The sequence below is a fragment of the Sturnira hondurensis genome, unplaced genomic scaffold (assembly GCF_014824575.4).
Source record: "Sturnira hondurensis isolate 20B ecotype Veracruz unplaced genomic scaffold, ASM1482457v3 Scaffold0009314, whole genome shotgun sequence".
NCBI lineage: Eukaryota > Metazoa > Chordata > Mammalia > Chiroptera > Phyllostomidae > Sturnira > Sturnira hondurensis.
Window position 1 is genome coordinate 3008165 of NW_028081945.1, and position 18637 is coordinate 3026801.

Below are 18637 nucleotides of genomic sequence, written 5' to 3' on the forward strand. Positions count from 1 at the left end.
TCAGTATTTTTAACTGTCATTTTATGAAAGAAAAAGGAACATTTTTCAAATGGATACTTTTTAATTGAATCATAGAATGTAATCATAGAATCATTAAATCATGATTCAATAAAGGCATTTCTGTGTAGAGCTAACATAATGCAGTAAGTGTATTTGTAAGGCCTTCTGTAGATTTTACTCACTGTGTGGTTGGAATACTTATTGATAAAATTTAGCAATATATTTAGTTTGCTTCCTTCCTAGAATATTGTTGGATTAGGCTATCCCAACTCCCTTCAAAGATCAACATGGCCTAAATGATGAGTGAAAATGAAGCATGTGACTTTAAGAGCCCATGTGCATTTTGTCATGTTCCCTGTTGTGTAAAAACATGTTTTATGATGAATCTTACATTAATCTAGGTGTCTGAGTGTTTACATGAAGCAGACTTCTACTTGCCAGCCTCCACTGGACATATAGCATGATCAAGAAATATGATTTTGTTGGGTTAAACCATTGAGATTGGGGACTGTTTGTTACCACAGCATAACTTATCTTATCCTGATTGATGTGATGATAAAAATTTAGCAATCCGTAGGAGTGTCTTATTCATAAAGTTCTTGGAGACCATTCTGTTTGTGACTCTTCTACCAAATTGATCATCAAATTTGCTATGCATCATCTAGCTAGACAAGTTGGTTGTGATCTCTGCCTCCCTTGTTACCTAGATATGCATCCCTCAAAAATTTACACCAAAGGTTTCAGCAGACAAACTTGCCATCACATCATCAGCACTAAGTTGCTGAACCCATGATCTGCATCAGGTCAGGTTGTGGACATGGTTCCCTGGATATGGCTCCTCTGGATCCATAGGCCTGTAAACTAAAAAGACAAGTAATCTGCCCTGGCTGGTGTAGCTCAGTGGATTGAGCACGGGCCTGCGAACCACAAAAAGACAAGTAATCTACCCCACCCATATCCAACATTAGCGAGACCATGACAGGATAATCACAACAGACATTCCCACAAAAAAAAAAATAAGTAAAGAATGGGAAGCATGTAACAGCCACTGGTTGTAGGAATTCTGAAAGCCAGCAAGATACTTGTTACTTGTGATCCCCTCTTCCACAAAATAATGTCCAGAACAGGAAAGTTTCCTTGAGTAAGATAATTCTGTTCCCCAATCTATTGTTCTTCCCAGCTGTTGGTTCTATTCTCTAGGCTTCACCCTCTGAAACACCTTTCATTTTCCATAAATTAATATCTGTATTTGCAACTAAATCACCATCTCATCCTGCTTTCTGTCCATCTCAAGCTGGACATGCAGCCTTGCATTCCTCACCTCCACCACTGCCTTCCTCTCCACTTGTTTTTCTGACACTGGCCCAACCACAGCTCTTCCAAATAGACAGTGTAGCACACCATGAAGTTGAGAGCATCAGGTGGTGCGCCTTTTCTAGAGGGACTAGAATCTCAGGGTGTGGAAGACATCACTGTGAAAAGGGTTCACAGAATTAAGAGCCAAAAACACAAGTCTTGTTTGAGTCCCAAAGCCAGATGTGAGAACCTGAAGCTGTGATTTGTTTGGTATTGGGTATAATAATCCAAATGATAAAGCCACATGTGAGAAATAAGAAGAACTTGTCCTTAATATCACAAAGTGAGCCAATATTGTGAGGCTACCAATGTATCAATATTTTCTTGGACCTCAGCTTTTGGTAGAAGAAATATTTTCCATTAGAATTGAGTTTCTTGGTTAATTTGAATAGCATCCAGCATATTGGTTAATGGCATTCCTGAAGAAGAGCAATCTGCTGAAAAATAGTAAATATGTTTCTATTTTAACCCAAGTAAATGAGCTGTTGTTGTTCCTTCTGCAGTGTGTTAAACTCGGATGTCTCTAAATTCAATGTTGGAAAGCTGAGAATTCTAAGTGTGAAAATTGTCAAAATTTTGAGCTATTTTGCCACAAAGCAACATACTTATAATAGTTGCCCAGAACATTGCTTTTTCACAGATAATTCTAAGTTGAATTCTCAAAGGGGCAGTGTCTGCTCATATTAATTTTTTTGGCTCCTGCCCACAGAAGAGAGACATCAATGGTGGTAAATATAAGCTGATACAACCCGCCTGACTTTCAGCAGCACCCCCAACCATACAATGTGCCATTCAGCCTGCTTTAGATTCTTTATGCAGAATGCAAAATGTTGGTATCTCTGGGTAGGGCTAGAAACACCTTTGCTTAGTAATCTGCAGAATGTACACCATACACCAAAATTAATTCAAGGTGGATAAAAGACTTAAATATATGCCATGAAACCATTAAAGTCCTAGAGGAGAACACTGACAGGAAAATCTCAGATATTCCACACAGCAAGATTTTTACTGATACGTCCCCTAGAGCAAGGGACATAAAGGAAAGAATAAACAAATGGAATCTCATCAAAATTAAAAGTTTCTGCATGGCTAAGGAAAACAATATCAAGATAAAAAGAGAAGCAACAGCATGGGAAAACACATTTGCCAATGATACCTCAGACAAAGGTTTAATCTCCAAAATATAGAAAGAACTCACTCGACTCCACTCAAAGAAGACGAGCAACCCAATTAAAAAATGAGCAAAGGACTTGAACAGACATTTCTCCAAGGAGGACATGCAGAGGATCCAGAGACACATGAAAAGATGCTCGATATCGCTAGCTATCAGAGAGATGCAAATTAAAACCACAATGAGATACAACTTTACACCAGTCAGAATGGCTATGATAAACAAAGAAACAAACAACAAGTGCTGGAGAGGTTGTGGGGAAAAGGGGACCCTAGTTCACTGTTGGTGGGATTGCAGACTGGTACAACCACTATGGAAAACAGTATGGAACTTTCTAAGGAAACTAAAAATGAACGTGCCTTTTGACCCAGCAATTCCACTATTAGGAGTATATCCTAAGAACCCTGAAACACCAATCCAAAAGAACCTATGCACCCCGATGTTCATAGCAGCACAATTCACGATAGCCAAGAGTTGGAGGCAACCTAGGTGCCCATCAGTAAATGAATGGATCAAAAAGCTATGGTACATTTACACAATGGAATTCTATGCTGCAAAAAGGAAGAAGGCGTTCCTACCTTTTGCAACATCATGGATGGAACTAGAGAACATTATGTTGAGTGAAATAAGCCAGGTGGTGAAAGACAAATACCACATGATCTCACCTTTAACAGGAATCTAAACAACGAAACAAACAAGCAAGGAAAATATGACCAATGACACTCAAATACGGAGCAGGCTGACCGGGTCCAGAGAGGAGAGGGGAGAGAATCATAGGGGAAAGGGGGAGGGACTCACATGAATAAGTATAAAGGACACATGGACAATAATTAAGGTGAGGGGAGGAAATGGGAGGGAGGTGGGAAGCACTGGGGGGGGGGGCAGGGCAGGGAATATAAAACAGAAAACTGTACTTGAATAAGAATTAAATTTTTAAAAAATTTAAAAAAATAATAATCCCAATGGGAGGAATTTTCCCAAGGTCCATGACTCTACAACTCTATTTCCTTTTTTCTTTTCTATTCTGCTTTTGTTTTTGTTTTCCTACTATTTAATTCCATTGTCTTTTGCCTTTAAAAATAAGGCCAATGTATTTTGAATTAGCGCCAAAAAAAAATAAAAGATGTGTTCACCTTCTTCTTAACGCACTGAGAATGTTTGTTAAGTCTTTGTGTTAATAGATAATGTCTGAACACTTTACTCCTAGTTAACAACACTATTGGTTACATTTTGCAAATTCGCAAAAGTGGGTAACTTAAAACAATAAAGAAAAAGCCATAGTTATAGCTCAGTGTTGCCAGATTGCCAAAGCCATTTGAAAAAGCAAAGAGAAATGTGCTCAAATACTGACATATAATTTTCACAATAAAAGAGAGGGAAGGAAACATCTTTGCCTATAGTTATCTTTGACAATTTTCATTAATCTTTAAGATTCTTTATTCTTGTTTAGTGATTTATTCCAAAGTCTATAAATATTGGCAGCAAGATTAATTGAAATGTAGATAGCATAATCCATCTTCCCTCTTTGATATGAGTAGAACTGAAGAAGACAATGTATTTTCCTGGTGTAAAATTATATATGTGTGCAGGATTCCACATATTGAAAAAAGAAATGGGATATATTGAAAGGGCTGAAAAGATTTGAAAGCAACTGGGACAAGTACTAGTTGAGTGGGGAGCTGTTGTAGGGGGAGAAGGACTGGGCAGCAGCCCAGCCCGCTGGTGTTCCAGGGTTTTGAAGCACTGGGACCAGGTCCCTTCTTTATTCCTTGGCAGTTGCCAGTGTTCACTGGCAGCCCAGCTGGTTGCCAAGTATTCATAGAATGAGCTTCTTGGAGATTGGAAGATGAAAAGTGAAGAGGAAGGCAACAGGTTGGAACAAAGCCATCAACACAAACTTCACTATTCCCTTCCAGAATCATGCCACCAGCAAATAGTCAGAGCACCCTTGTTTGTCCTAGCAAAGAACATTCTATCTGGTGGTTTCAAAAATGTCCAAATAGCCTCTATAGAAGTAAAAACCTATGATATGTTCCTGAACATCAAAAATCTTTTGTAGCTGATATCCGCATGGTATTGAAACATTCATGCTGAAGAAATCAAGAAGTTTTGAGAAAGATCTGAGAGAGACACCTTATTGAGACACCTTATAAAGGTTAAGTGTCCAATCAAGCAGATATGATTTTCAAGTAAATACTTAATCTCTCCTGAATTCTTTTAACTGTTGTATCGATTGCTTAGCTATGAGATGTTAGTACCAGAAACACGTGTTGTTTTTCCCAGCAGTAAGATCAGATTCCGATGGATCCAGGAAAGCAGCTCCCAGAAGAATGTCCCTCCCTTTGGTTTGGATGGAGTATACATATCTGAGCCTTGTCCCAGTTACTGCAGTGGCCATGGAGACTGTGTTTCAGGGGTGTGTTTCTGTGACCTGGGGTACACAGGTAAGGCCTCAGACGGGTGTCTGATTGTTTGTGAAATATGTGTCTTCAGTTACTACATCTCATGTCATTTCTTCCAAGGAAATAGATTCTAAGTTTATTCTTCTTTGAGTCCTAATTGTAGGAATTTGCAACCTAAGCACATGCAGTGCTAAAATATTTTGTAGTTTTAAGCTTCCTAAGGAAGAAAAACATAACACAAAATTTTATTAGTAATAATAAACATTGTTTGAGTTCATACTTCGTGCTACACACTATAGTAAGTGCCTTTCATTTCACCTCATTTAATTTTAACAATAACCCTGCACTAGCAATAATACTGTTATTGACCTTGTTTACATTTAAGGAAACTGAGGCACACAGAGAGTTAGTAGCTCTGACCAGGCCACACAGCTAGGACTTGCTGGAGCTAGACTTCAAACTCTTGTAGTCATTTTCTAAAACCCAAGCCCAAGCTTTTAACCACTTGACTGCAAGGACTCCCTGTGCTCTATACATTGCTTTTTACAAGAAATGTAATTTTATACCTTTAAAGTAAAAATCAACTTAGGAAATGATAAATTCAAGATGACCAAGGAGAACTTTAAAAGAAAAGTATTTTTTGACCACAGTCAACCTCTATGTTGGTATAAGCAAAAATAAAAAGGGAGCTGAGATTAAGGAGTAAAATTAAAGTATTATAAGCTTCAAAATCTTTTTTATATTTTTTCCTGGAGGCAACTTCAAAAGAATCCTTCCCAGCTTTTCAGTGCCTTCCCTGGTGGAGTGTGACCAAAGACAAGCAAATGTTCGGTCAGGCCTTCTGTGCAGAGTGCTGGCACCTGTGGTCCAGGCGGGTGCCAGCAAACCTAGGGTTAACCTAGGGTTAACCCTCCCTGTTGGTCCTCTAACAGAAGGACAGCACACACACAAACTTACTTTGGACAAAATCTATTTCTCAGTTTGTAGGAATATTTGTGTAGCAAGAGCCATGGAAATGCATGGTTCCCAATGTCTCCCTATTAGAAAATAAACAGTGTAGAAGCAGAATAGTGTTTTTGACGATCATAGTGGTGGCTGCATTTCAGCCAGACAATTGTGAGATACAGATTTTCATGTGGTTTCTTTCAAATGTGCATTATAACGTGTGAGGATTTTAACAAAGCCTCTTTCCTGTGTATTTCTTTTCTTGGAAGCCGCACAAGGAACCTGTGTGTCTAATGTGCCGAATCACAGTGAGATGTTTGATAGGTTTGAGGGGAAGCTCAGCCCTCTGTGGTATAAGATAACAGGGGGCCAGGTTGGAACTGGCTGTGGAATACTTAATGATGGCAGATCCCTGTACTTCAATGGCCCGGGGAAAAGGGAAGCCCGGACTGTCCCTCTGGACACCAGGAATATCAGGTAAATAGTTCATTGGTACACTTCTCCATGAGCATTGTATGTACTACACTGTATGGTCTAACCCAGCAATTTTCAACAAGCGTGCTGCAAGAATTTCTAAAATGTGCAATACTTGGCTGGCTATTTAGTCAGGGGCACTGAGCTCTTTTCCCTTACGTTGCCAAATTTTAAAAATTGAGCATAGCCAACACAATAGAACTTTAGTGTGAATGAATTAAAATTATATGTATTTTTCGTCAGGTCAGCAAAAAGTATGTATTTTTTTTGGCGTATCACAGAATTTTAGTAATTAGTTTATGTGTGCTGTGAGGTGAAAATGTTGAAAATCTCTCATGTAACCTAAAACACTCGGTTCTGTTATTGAGGATTTACATAATAATGTTTCTCTTTGTAGATTCTAATATGTAAAAATAAAGCATAACTTCAAGTCTGTAATAAAATAGGTAATTTCTACAAAAATTATACCACAATTCAGTAGTCAGTGTATATTCATCACGTAGGCTTGTGTCAGCTTGGTTTTCTAAAGTACTGCATTATTACAAAGACAATTTAATATTATTTTTAATACCAGGTAAGACAAATATGTTTTCAACTTTATATTTTTGTCCAAAAATGATACATCCTGTTTACCTCAGTTTATTTGCATTCACTTAACAAAAACGGCTCCAGAAATTTAAAATACCTACACTGACACCTACTGGTGAAGCAAATAACTGCTTAGGCCAAATGAAATAATAGTAGCTCACCTAAAATAAAACTGTGCTTCTTTTTAACCAATTACATTATTTGAGAATTAAAGAAATGAAAGTGAATAAATGTTGGACGCCTTTAGACCTTATTCTCACTAAAATCTAGGGTTCTGTCCTATTTTCCACTTTCCACCTCTGCCCTTCCCTCTGAGTCCTTCTCTCAGAAGGGTACCTGTCCTGTGAGCACTCTCCTTTGGTTTACCGGGGACTGAGGCATAATTTTATTCACACTGAGTCCATCTCAGCCTAAATCAGTAATATGGGTAAATACCTGGACCCAAATAAATGCAGCATTCAGCTTCTTCTAAGAAAATTTATTTAAAACTAACAGTTGTTTTGTGACTAATCATTGGAATTCTTAAGATGAACTGGATGCTGCCCTCTTGGGCTTAGGTGTTGTTCCTGCAGGGAATCTATGCCTGAATATGCATCTGCAGTATACGAGTTGGGGGTGCCTCATCAGCCCAGTCTCAGTGGAGTTTCCTCGTTTAACCATAGCACTCCGGTTGCACTTCCTCTTCCGCTCCGAGGGGCAGCTGCACTTGCAGCAGGTGGGGGGCCTTGGAGCCACGGCCGCAGCACAGCTTGTGCATGGTGCTGCAGCGCTACCACAGCCATGATGTTCCCTTCCTCATCTTGCTTCTTTGGCCCAGACCAAAGAGCTCATCTTCTTAATGTTAGATTTTTTCCCCATCTTCAGTTTCCAGGAATGATATTATCTTGACTTAAGGAATTCCCATTTCAGTGATTTCATCTCATTATATCAGACTGTTGAAATGAAGTGGGGTTAAACTGTTTCCTTTTGTTTAAATCATTATTACAAAATAAAATTAATATTTCATATGAATTATTTTTTAATGGTTACAGAATAACTTACTATATAATCTCTGTTGTTTCTGCAGGTCATATGACTTTTATGTTTAAATGTAATGCTTAAGAATTATAGGATTTTTATGTCCTAGAATTTTTATAAGGTTTTATATTTTGTGTGTCAAAATACAAAAGGTTAAATCTCTCATAAATTTACCTATTTGTAAGTAAACTAGATTTTTTTCCCTGCCAGACTCGTTCAGTTTTATATACAAATTGGAAGCAAAACTTCAGGCATTACTTGCATCAAACCAAGAGCTAGAAATGAAGGTAAGCTGCTATATGTAATAGAAATTACAGCCTCTAATGGCAAATTAGAGGTTGGGCCAGGATTTTGCAAACCGATCCACTTCCCTGAGTTATTCCTTCTCTTCTGTCCCCCATCATTGATTTGGTAGCTGCATAGAGCCATGATCTCCAAGATTCCTCATCCAGATTCTTAAGCCTGAAAAGCATCATGTCTGTTCTGGATCAAAGTATATTCATTTTAGGAAACATGGGTCATTTATAACTTTCTACAGAGAGAAAAGAGTAGCAGAGATTTTTACATTTGGTGTGGGGGGCTAGAAAATTGTTTATATAAGGCATTACTGAATGCAGATAAAACGCTACTTTCTTCCCTAAATGTTCTAGTGCTACTAGAATCCTTGGGCAGTAGGAGAAATTCTTGGTAATAATAAACATTAACTTTAACTGAGCACGTGTTATATGCAAAGCACTGTTCCAGGTGTTTTTTCTGTGCTAATTCATTTAATTACTATCATACCCTTTTGCGGTAAGTACTATTAGTAGTCCTGTTTTATAGATATATAAACTAAGGCACAGAGACATCAAGTAATTTACCCAAGATCATGCAGTTAGTAAATGGATGAACAGGGATTCAAACCACACACTGGCTCCATGACTTAACCACCATGTTATACTGCCTCTCTCTTTGCCCAGGCCTTTACTCTCTCTAGGCATCCATACCATCTTCTGCCTCAGTGATTCAGTTCTGAAAGAAATACAGAAGGCTGGAAGCATACAAGGTGGCCTTCAGGAGCTCTACAAATATGATGAGGTTTCTTAAAGGACTCTGAATGTGAATTGGCTCCTAGCACAAAATCCATGGGTTCTTCAAATGGGTCCTGCTCCAAACCTTGATCTCATACATGGCATGTGGAGAGTGTTGCAGCTCCCAAGTTTGTTATTCTTTCAGGCATGACTTTGTAAAACATATTGGCTTAAGCAGTACCCGTTATCCAGTAGAGCTACTGATAGCTCTGTTCATCAATTCTAGATATCCTTGGCCATATCGGCACTAACTGAAAGCTTTCATGACTTTTTCTGAGTATCTCAGTGCTTTTAGTCTAGTGCTGATCATCCAGATCGAATTATCCAGATCATTTGTTTACTGAGTAGCAGTCTAGAAACTTTTATAGACCATTTTGTGTTCCCTAATCTCTTCAACAATTATTTATTAAGATGCTGCCCTAAGCTACTGTTCTAGTGTGCTGCAGATACAGTGTCACTAAAAGATTCATGCATCAGTCACGACAAGCTAGGTTGTGCTGCAATAACAAACAGCCCTCTAAATAAATCTCAGTGGATTAAAACAAAAATGAAAAGATTTTTCCTTTTCATCTGAGGTCCTCATTCCAGCACCCAGAATAATGAAGCAGCTGCCAGGTAGATTCTGGATATTGTCAGCCATGTAGCAAGTGGAAAGAGAGAGTGCATTGACAGGGACAGGAAGTGCAAGTTGCCATTGCCAGATGGGGAAGAACCAGTGTGGCCCTATTGACCACAGCAGACAAAACCCCTGCCCTTAAGGAGGGGGATTTTTAGTGACAAGAATTAGAAATAAACAATAAAGAAAAGAAATAAGCAGATGTTAGATTGATGATCTAGATGAAAATAAATAAACTGATGAGACAGAAAGTAAACATATGCCAGGGAGATGTTGATTTAGATAGAATGGTCTGAGAGGGGGTAGAATGGTCTTTTTGAGGAGGTAACATTTAAATAGAAATCTAAAGAATGAGAAGGAGCCAGCACAGCTCAAGGAAAATTTTCCAGGCAGAAGAAACAGCAAAGGCCAGGAGGTAGAAAAGAACTGTGGTGTTGGAGAAACAGAAAGAAGGCCAGTGTGGCTTGCCACTCAAAGAGGTTGGTCTGTAACAGTGGTCTGTATAAGGGGCAGACAGGACCTGGGCCATGCAGGGTCGTGCTGGCCTTGGTAAGGAGATGAAGTCTGAATCCGTGTGTGTGGAAACCAGCTGAAAGTTTTAGGTCAGCCAACAGTGTACCATGGTGAGTTTTTACAAGATTGACCTACACAAAGTATATAAAGTTTGGAGAAATGACTATTTCTCTAGCACATACTTTGCCCATGCAGAGATAGGAGCTTTGAAGAGTGCAAAAAAGGACACAGTCCTGTCTTCAGGTTCTTGTTTCCTGATCAGTAAGGTATTTTGATCTTTTCTTTAACCCCTTTAATAAAATTACTATTTTAAAACAGTTTGTGGTTGGGATAGTGTGGCAATTGTGTGTATAACTCTTCTCAAAATTACAAATCCATATGTGCATTTGTATATGAGCTACAAACAAACAAGACCTCTGAGCAAAGTATTACAAGGAGCATCCACTCTTCATAGGTATGAGGCTCTCCACCCCACTTAATGTCTGATTACGTTGCTGTTACATGCCCTTTGAAGGAAATTCCCTCAGGATCCCTTTGGGAAGAAGAAAGGGTTTTTTTAAATTTTTATTTATTTATTTTTAGGAAGAGGAGAAAGGAGGTAGAAAGAAAGGAAGAGGAACATCAATATGTGGTTGCTTCTCAAGCAGCCCCTACTGGGGACCTGGTCCGCAGCCCAGGCATGTGCCCCGACTGGGAATTGAACCAGCAACCCTTTGGTTCTCAGGTCAGCACTCAATCCACTGAACCACACCAGCTAGGACAGGAAAAAGAAACTTTTGCCCAGTTACTCTTGAGTCATTTTCTTGAACTCACTGCTGGCCATATAATTCACATCCCATGGGCATTTTTTAGCCTTTTATTAAAAAACAGTTGTTAAGCCTTGGCTAGTATAGCTCAGCAGATTGAGCACAGGTCTGCAAACCAAGGGGTCACTGGTTCAATTCCCAGTCAGGGCACATGCCTGGGTTGTGGGCCAGGTCCCTAGTAGGGATCCTGTGAGAGGCAACCACATATTGATGTTTCCGTCTTTCTCCTTCCTGTGCCCTCTCTCTAAAAATAAATATATAAAATCTTTGATTTTTTAAAAATACTAGTTCTTAAAATGTAAATCTAAATCTTTCTAAATCTAAAGATTTTTTACTTACTCACGCTAAAGTCTCAGTTTACATATTTGGAATTAAAGTAAAAATCAGGCTATTTTCAGTAAGACTAGGGAGAATGCAGATGGAGTTGTAATTTTAAGAGAGAAACGTTTTACATGACTCTCAGTAGATGAGCTAAAACAGCTTGGTTTGGTCAGATGTGCAATGTGTTGGATGACACAGCTAATGAGGCTCAGCAATTGACATAAAATATGGAGATTGATTGCTGTTTCCCCTTATTTCATTTCTCCACTCTTGTACTTACCGGGGATGCACTTCTTTATTGTCCTTTGGAATTAGGGAGTTCTCATCACTGCGGACTGCATTACTGCTTGAAGGTGTTTGTGACTCTCCTAAAAAAAGTAATGAGGAGAAAAGCAACAAACCAAATGGAGTACAGACCTCATTAGCCACACCTCTCATATTTCAATGTACATCTGGATCCCTTCAGAGCCTTGTTCAAATGCAGATTCTGATTCAGTAGGCCTGGGCTGGTGCGCTACCTAAAAAATTACTTCAAAACTGAGCAGCTGAAAGCAACAAACATTTGTTATTGTCCAATTTCTGTAAGTCAGAGATTCAGGAGCAGCCTAGCAGAGTGGTTCTGGCTCAGGATTTCTCAGGAGGCTGCACACAGGATAAAAGCCAGACAGGGTGCAGCCATCTGCATACTCAGCTAGGGCAGGAGGATCTGCAATATTCCCGAGACAACTCACAGGGCTGTTGGCAAGAGGCCTCAGTATCTCACTGTGTGAACCTGTCCATAGGCTGCTTGAGTGTCCTTATTACCTGCTTGGCTTTCCTCAGAGTGAGAGATCACGAGAGAGATCCGGGAAGAAAGTGCAACCCCTCTTACTGCCTAGTCTCAAAAGTCACATGCTGTCATCCCTACCATAGTCTGTTTATTAAAAGCAAGTTACTATATCCAGCCTCACTCAAAAAGAGGAGAATTAAGCTCCACTTCTTGAAGTGAGGAATGTCAAAGAATTTAGGGACATGTTTTAAAACCATGGAAGGTAGAGCCTGTTCCCAGCTGATGAAGGGTCTGGTCCTTGGACAATACTTTCAAGTAGAAGATATTAGAAAGGGTTTTATTGTCATGTTGCTTAATTTCTGCTACTCTAGTCTACCTCCTGAATAGATCACCCAGATGACTAAATTACTCTCTCCCCTAACCCCACCACTCACCTTATTAAATAAAAACCATAGCTACACAAATTGATAGCCACAAGTAAAACCCAATTTTGAAGTGCCTGCTCTTTCTGCCTCCCAAAATCGTATTAAAAACACATAGGGCGTATTTTGAGCAAGCATCAAAGATTGGAGATTGGAGTTTTTCCAGACACTCCTCGACTTAATGAGAATAAACACTAAAAGCAGCCTAACTTCCATTTTCTTCAAGATTTTGATGTAGCTCTCTCTCTTCTCCAACACATGGGTGTTACCTCCACCCAGTGAAGCCCATCTCTACACCCGTATACAGCATACTATCTCCCCAAAGAGTTCCTATTCTTTGAGCTATTTTTATCCTCTCACTAAAAATGATGATTTCTTCTATGTTAAATATGGGAGAATCGATTCTCCTAAGATTTCTAATTTTTTGCATATTGGGCATTATTGTTCCTGCCTATATCTCTTGTCGGATACAGTGACAGTAATTCCATGTGCTATCAATTAGCCTTAAAGGGCTTTGTTTATATTTTATTATAATATTTCTTTAAGTTTAATTTTAGTAAACTCTTTGTTATCCAGCATGATAAAGGATTGAAATATTCTGGTCAGTTAATAATGAGGGGATTAAAAAGTTGTTGTATGCACAATGAATAATTAAACATTTTCCAAAAAGATTAGAATATAATAAAATTAACATAAATACAACTTTACTAGACACAGTTTCTGTGAATATTCAGAAATTACTTTAGTATCCCACCATAATTATTTATATGGAGGTCCATTTCAGGATCAGTTATGGAACAGGCAATCATATAGATGTCAAATATGTGTGTATGTGTGTATCGTATCTACTGTTGCTTTTCACTGTTTCATCATTAGCAATTTTCCTTTGCATTCAACATTACCCTTTCCATATGTCCTTTTTTAAAATAAAAATATTTCTAGGAGAAATAGCAGGGGTAGTACATGAGGTCCCACAAACTTTAATGTGCGGGTCCCTAAATCGTGTCACTCTAGTGATGGGCAGAGGGATGTTGAATGGAGGGGGAGTGAAAGTGGAAAGGGTGACACAAAGGAGTGTGGTCTTCTGTTTTGCCGTTTAATGATTTGGCTTTGTTTAGACTTCAGTGACCAGGGTCTGACAAAGTGTGGAATGCCGGTAAAGGAGCCTTCTGTATAATAGAATTTCAAATCTGGCCTTGCTTACTATCTGGGGCTTTGGCAGAAAACAGCACTGCTAGATTTTGTGCTGAGGAGATTGTGATATTTCTTCTGAGTATATAATAATGATATGAGACTGTAATAATCAGGACAGAATCTAAAATTCAAATACACAATCCAGAGTGGATTTTTATGTTCCCTTTACCAACCTACTCATTGCTCATACAAAGCTGAGTGGTCTTTAAAAGAGCTTATGTATTTTTTTCCCCATTTGCTCGGAGTTGGTGCCTTAGAAACTGTCAGGAAATTGATGAGCCTTCAGGTCTACTAATTCATTCCTTGGAACTTAGATGAATGTGCCCTCATTCTATGAGATGCAATTTGAAGTTTCTGCTGCAGTCTTGCCATTTAGAAAATACTGTTCGTTGCCTTTTTTGCCTCTAGGAAGGCTGTCCAAGTAACTGGATTTATGTCTTTTAACTCAGGGCTTATTGTTCAGTATTCAAACGACAATGGAATAGTCTGGCATTTGCTTCGAGAGTTGGACTTCATGTCCTTTCTGGAACCACAGATCATTTCCATTGACCTGCCACGGGAGGCGAAGACACCCGCGACGGCTTTTCGATGGTGGCAACCCCAACATGGCAAGTTACTGCTCACCTCTCACCCCAACTTTCCTGATAGCATTTAGATTATATAGTTAAAGCTACATTGTATTATGTGTTTCTTAATTTGCTATCAATTTCTACACAATTTGTTTTTAAAGCATGATCATAAAGATACATATATTGTATAATAATGAACTTTCTCTAACTGCCCTTCTTCATCTGATTTCAGGGAAACATTCAGCCCAGTGGGCCTTGGATGATGTCCTTGTAGGAATGAATGACAGCTCTCAAACTGGGTTTCAAGACAAATTTGATGGCTCTATAGATTTGCAAGCCAACTGGTATCGAATCCAAGGAGGTCAAGTTGGCATTGACTGTCTGTCTATGGATACTGCTCTGATATTCACTGAAAACATGGGTATATATTTTCACTTAAGGGAGAATATTTAATTAACTAAAGGACTGAATTAACTAAAACCCAAGAGGAGATTCTCTAATGCAAAACTGTGTGCGTAACTGCCTGTCATGAGGAGGAAAAAGTTGTATTGTCCTCTAATATAACTTGATTCACCCATTGACAGTTTTCACTGGAACTGTCTTTCACAGAGCATACATAATACAACTAAGTTTTCTTAAAAGAAGAGCAAAATATGTCTGTCTGGAAACATTCCTATGTTTCCTAATCTGCAGAATTACAGACTTAAGACTCAATGTTAGCTCTTCTCAATGTAGTGAAGTTTTTCCAATTAGCCGCCTTCTATACTTTCAAGTCTGTGATAACCAAATAAAAATATTTACCATAAGGCATAAAGTCAAAGTACACATGAAGCATTAATAGGACATGATTTTCATTAGCTACTGAAAGTGTCCATGGCAAGCATAAATGCTAAATAAGAAAAGAGAGCACAATTATACACTGCCCATTAAATTTTTCCTTTTTGTAGGAAAACCTCGTTATGCTGAGACCTGGGACTTTCACGTGTCAGCATCGACCTTCTTGCAGTTTGAAATGAGCATGGGCTGTAGCAAGCCCTTCAGCAACTCCCACAGCGTACAACTCCAGTATTCTCTGAACAATGGCAGGGACTGGCATCTTGTCACCCAAGAGTGTGTTCCTCCGACCATTGGCTGTCTGCACTACACAGAGAGTTCAATTTACACCTCGGAAAGGTTCCAGAATTGGAAGCGGATCACTGTCTACCTTCCACCCTTTACCATGTGAGAATTGTCATTTGGCTGCATGTCAGAACTTTAGATTTCTGTCACCTAATTTAAAAATAATTGTGATCCCACTTGGCAATTCCATTATTTCCTCAATGAAAATTATGCACAGAATGTGCCAGGGAAAAAAAGTGCAAGATGCTTTGGGTTGCAATTTTTAAATATGGTTAGGAGTTCTAAAAGTTTTTCAAGGCTGAACTTTGCTGTTCGTCAGCAACATGAAGGCTGCCTACCAGATTTCATTTTTAAACTGTTGTAAAAATAAGTATCTTCCCAATAACTAGACAGATATTTATGCACATTAAACAGTATGTGAAATCCTCACATATAGAAAAGTATCTTCAGTTTTTTGTCCATTTGTTTGTTTGAACTCTCATTGTCACACTAAGAATGAAAGGTTGGTTCCTTGGGAATGTTCATATCGTTTTACCTTTTTCTTCCCCTCACCTGCACTTCAGATCACATTCAAGAGTTGTATTAGGCATATAGCAGGTTCCTATTTTTGTGGTGTAGGCATTTGGATATTTTAGGATCTTTCTAGGCACTAAGGTGTACTATGGTGGCTGTTTGGACATTGTGCTATCCAGGGCTGCTCCCCCAGGCCCCTGCCGTTCCCCTCCACTGTTCTGTTCTGAATTGCCTCATTATAATGGCTGCATTTGCCTGCCTCCTGTATCTGCTGGCTTCCTGATAGATTTAGACAGTGGCAGACACTAGCAAGAGATTGGAGGGTGGAAGTAGAGGTAACCCAGAATATTCCTCCCTCTCCTTTTCTGTCTCAAGTGAATGTTGGCCAACTTCAGTGGCTACACAGATGGCCCTTCATGTGACCTTGACCCCTGGACAGTGGCAGCATCTCCTCCCTCTGTTCCTCCAACTTTGTACTTGTAGTAGCTACCTGATTTTGATTAACTCTGCTTTCCTCACTGCCCCTGTTGGCTTCTTGGCTTCTCAGTTTTGCCACTAACTGTGCATAAATTCTTTGCGTCAAATTCTCTCTGTATTAAAAAGTTACAGTGTTTCTTGTTTTCCTGGTTCAATTTTGATTCAGAAAAGCACAACCAGAGATCAGAAAACAATTCATGAAACCAAAACATTTAAAATTTAACCTAAAATAGTTTTCCATGGACTCCAGAGCTTTAAAGGATGCTTCCTTTTAGCTGATTTATTAACTTTATTTTTATTCAACAAACATTTATTAAATCTCTATTGTATTTTTGACTTCTGATATAACACAAATAAGCTGATGCCAGGACACAATATATTATTTAGGATAACAGACATCTAAGCAGTTATTTATGATATTAAATGATAACAGTGAATAGTCAGGGATATTATTAAAACAAAGGGGTGTTTTGGAGAGAGCTTCCTGGAGGAGCTGATGTCTCGGCTGAGCATGAATGAGTAGAGCTTGCCCAAGCAAAGAGGGCTCATAGGAGGGACCAGAAAAAAACATGAGTTCATGGGAAGTTCAATGATTCCTTGCTGTCAGAGTATAATTGTGAGGAAAGAAAGCAGATGAAGAAGGGACCATGTGTATCTTCTGAAGCAGTTTGGCCTTGACATTGCATGTGTTGAGCAACAATTTGAGGGGTGTTAAGCAGAGGGGTGACATGATTAGATTTCCATTTTAGAGCCACTGTGCTAGCAGCGCTGAAGAACTTTTATAGGGGAGGCAATAGCACTCAAAAAATTACTACTGAAATTCTACTCAAAGCAGACTGTGTTCCAAATTCCAAATAACTGACTAAGACTCTGCTGTATAATCTATTCCTAAACGAGAGGCTGCTGTGGCTGTTTGATTAGGCTATACGTATTTCTGGATAAAGTGATCTTCTGACAGTATATTCCGAATAACTGGTTGCAAGTATAATAGGAGATATAGGGATGCAACACATCATTCCAGGCCTCAACTTTAGGGAGCAAATCAGAGGCAGAAGTTCAATAGGACTTCCATTTACTCTCTCACAAACCATGTAGGGGCAGTACAACAGGGACCTCATGGCAAGAACTTTGTAAGGTCCCAACTTTTCCTCATGTTCATCATCCTGGGTCTCTTTCCCAATTCTGAATAGCAGTGAAAGCCTGAAAGCAAAAACTAAAATCTGCATGTAGTTCCAACACACAACAAATCGATAGTTCATAATAACTTCTCTATCTCACACATGTGTTTGGAGGCTCTTATATGAAAGAAGTGGTGAAATATTTTAAAAGTCTGCTTTCTATACTCTTGTTTATGGTGTAAGAGGAAACAGCACCCAATACTTGGTAGAAAAATCAAGTGTTTTAGCCTTGGCTGGTTTAGCTCAGTGGATTGAGCATAGGCCTGCAAAACAAACAACTGCGGTTCGATTCCCAGTCAGGGCACATGCCTGGGTTGCAGGCCAGTTCCCAGCAGGGGACACACAAGAGGCAACCATACATTTATATTTCTCTCGCGCGCTCCTTCCCTTCCCCTCTAAAGATAAATAAATAAAATCTTAAAAAAATAAAAAAATTTAAAAATCAAGTGTTTTAAATAAGAGGGAACTGGAACCTGGAACCTGGAAGAGGGCACTTGAAAGCAACAGGAGAAAATATAAATGTTCTCATGTTTTCAAGGCTTCTTGTCAAACTCAGTGTGTTTTCCTTGGTTAGATCTCCCAGGACCCGGTTCAGATGGATTCAGGCCAACTACACTGTGGGAGCCGACACCTGGGCTATTGATAATGTTGTGCTATCCTCAGGGTGCCCTTGGATGTGCTCAGGACGAGGGATTTGTGATGCTGGACGCTGTGTGTAAGTGAATAAAATTGGCAATTCCTTTTTTTATAATGCAAAATAGAAATGGCTTCTTGAACTCAGCACAAATAATGCCTTTTCTCCACTCACTTTTTTCTTAGGTGTGACCAGGGCTTTGCTGGAGCCTACTGTGTTCCTTTCATTCCTCTGCCCTCGATTCTTAAGGACGATTTCAATGGGAACTTGCATCCTGACCTTTGGCCCGAAGTATATGGTGCAGAGCGAGGAAATCTGAATGGTGAAACCATCAAATCTGGAACATCTCTCGTTTTTAAAGGGGTCAGACAATATTCTACTTCTCTAAACAACTACTGAAATTCCTTTCTCTAGTCTCTCCTCCACACAGATGCATTTCTGAATCTGTTCAGATGATATATTATTTTATACATAATTATTGTC

At 39.1% G+C, this 18637-nt stretch overlaps 1 protein-coding gene across 2 annotated transcripts in view; it reads left to right on the forward strand.

Moving 5' to 3' along the window:
• Positions 1 to 18637, forward strand: part of RELN (reelin) — a 577463-nt gene that overhangs the window by 464346 nt on the left and 94480 nt on the right. For both annotated transcript variants that reach the window (XM_037057079.1, XM_037057081.1), the window contains exons 29-36: positions 4814 to 4971; positions 6144 to 6351; positions 8164 to 8240; positions 14114 to 14272; positions 14466 to 14654; positions 15181 to 15454; positions 18095 to 18235; positions 18340 to 18517. In XM_037057079.1, coding sequence (XP_036912974.1) covers positions 4814 to 4971; positions 6144 to 6351; positions 8164 to 8240; positions 14114 to 14272; positions 14466 to 14654; positions 15181 to 15454; positions 18095 to 18235; positions 18340 to 18517 — 1384 coding nt within the window. The remainder of the gene's footprint in view (positions 1 to 4813; positions 4972 to 6143; positions 6352 to 8163; positions 8241 to 14113; positions 14273 to 14465; positions 14655 to 15180; positions 15455 to 18094; positions 18236 to 18339; positions 18518 to 18637) is intronic.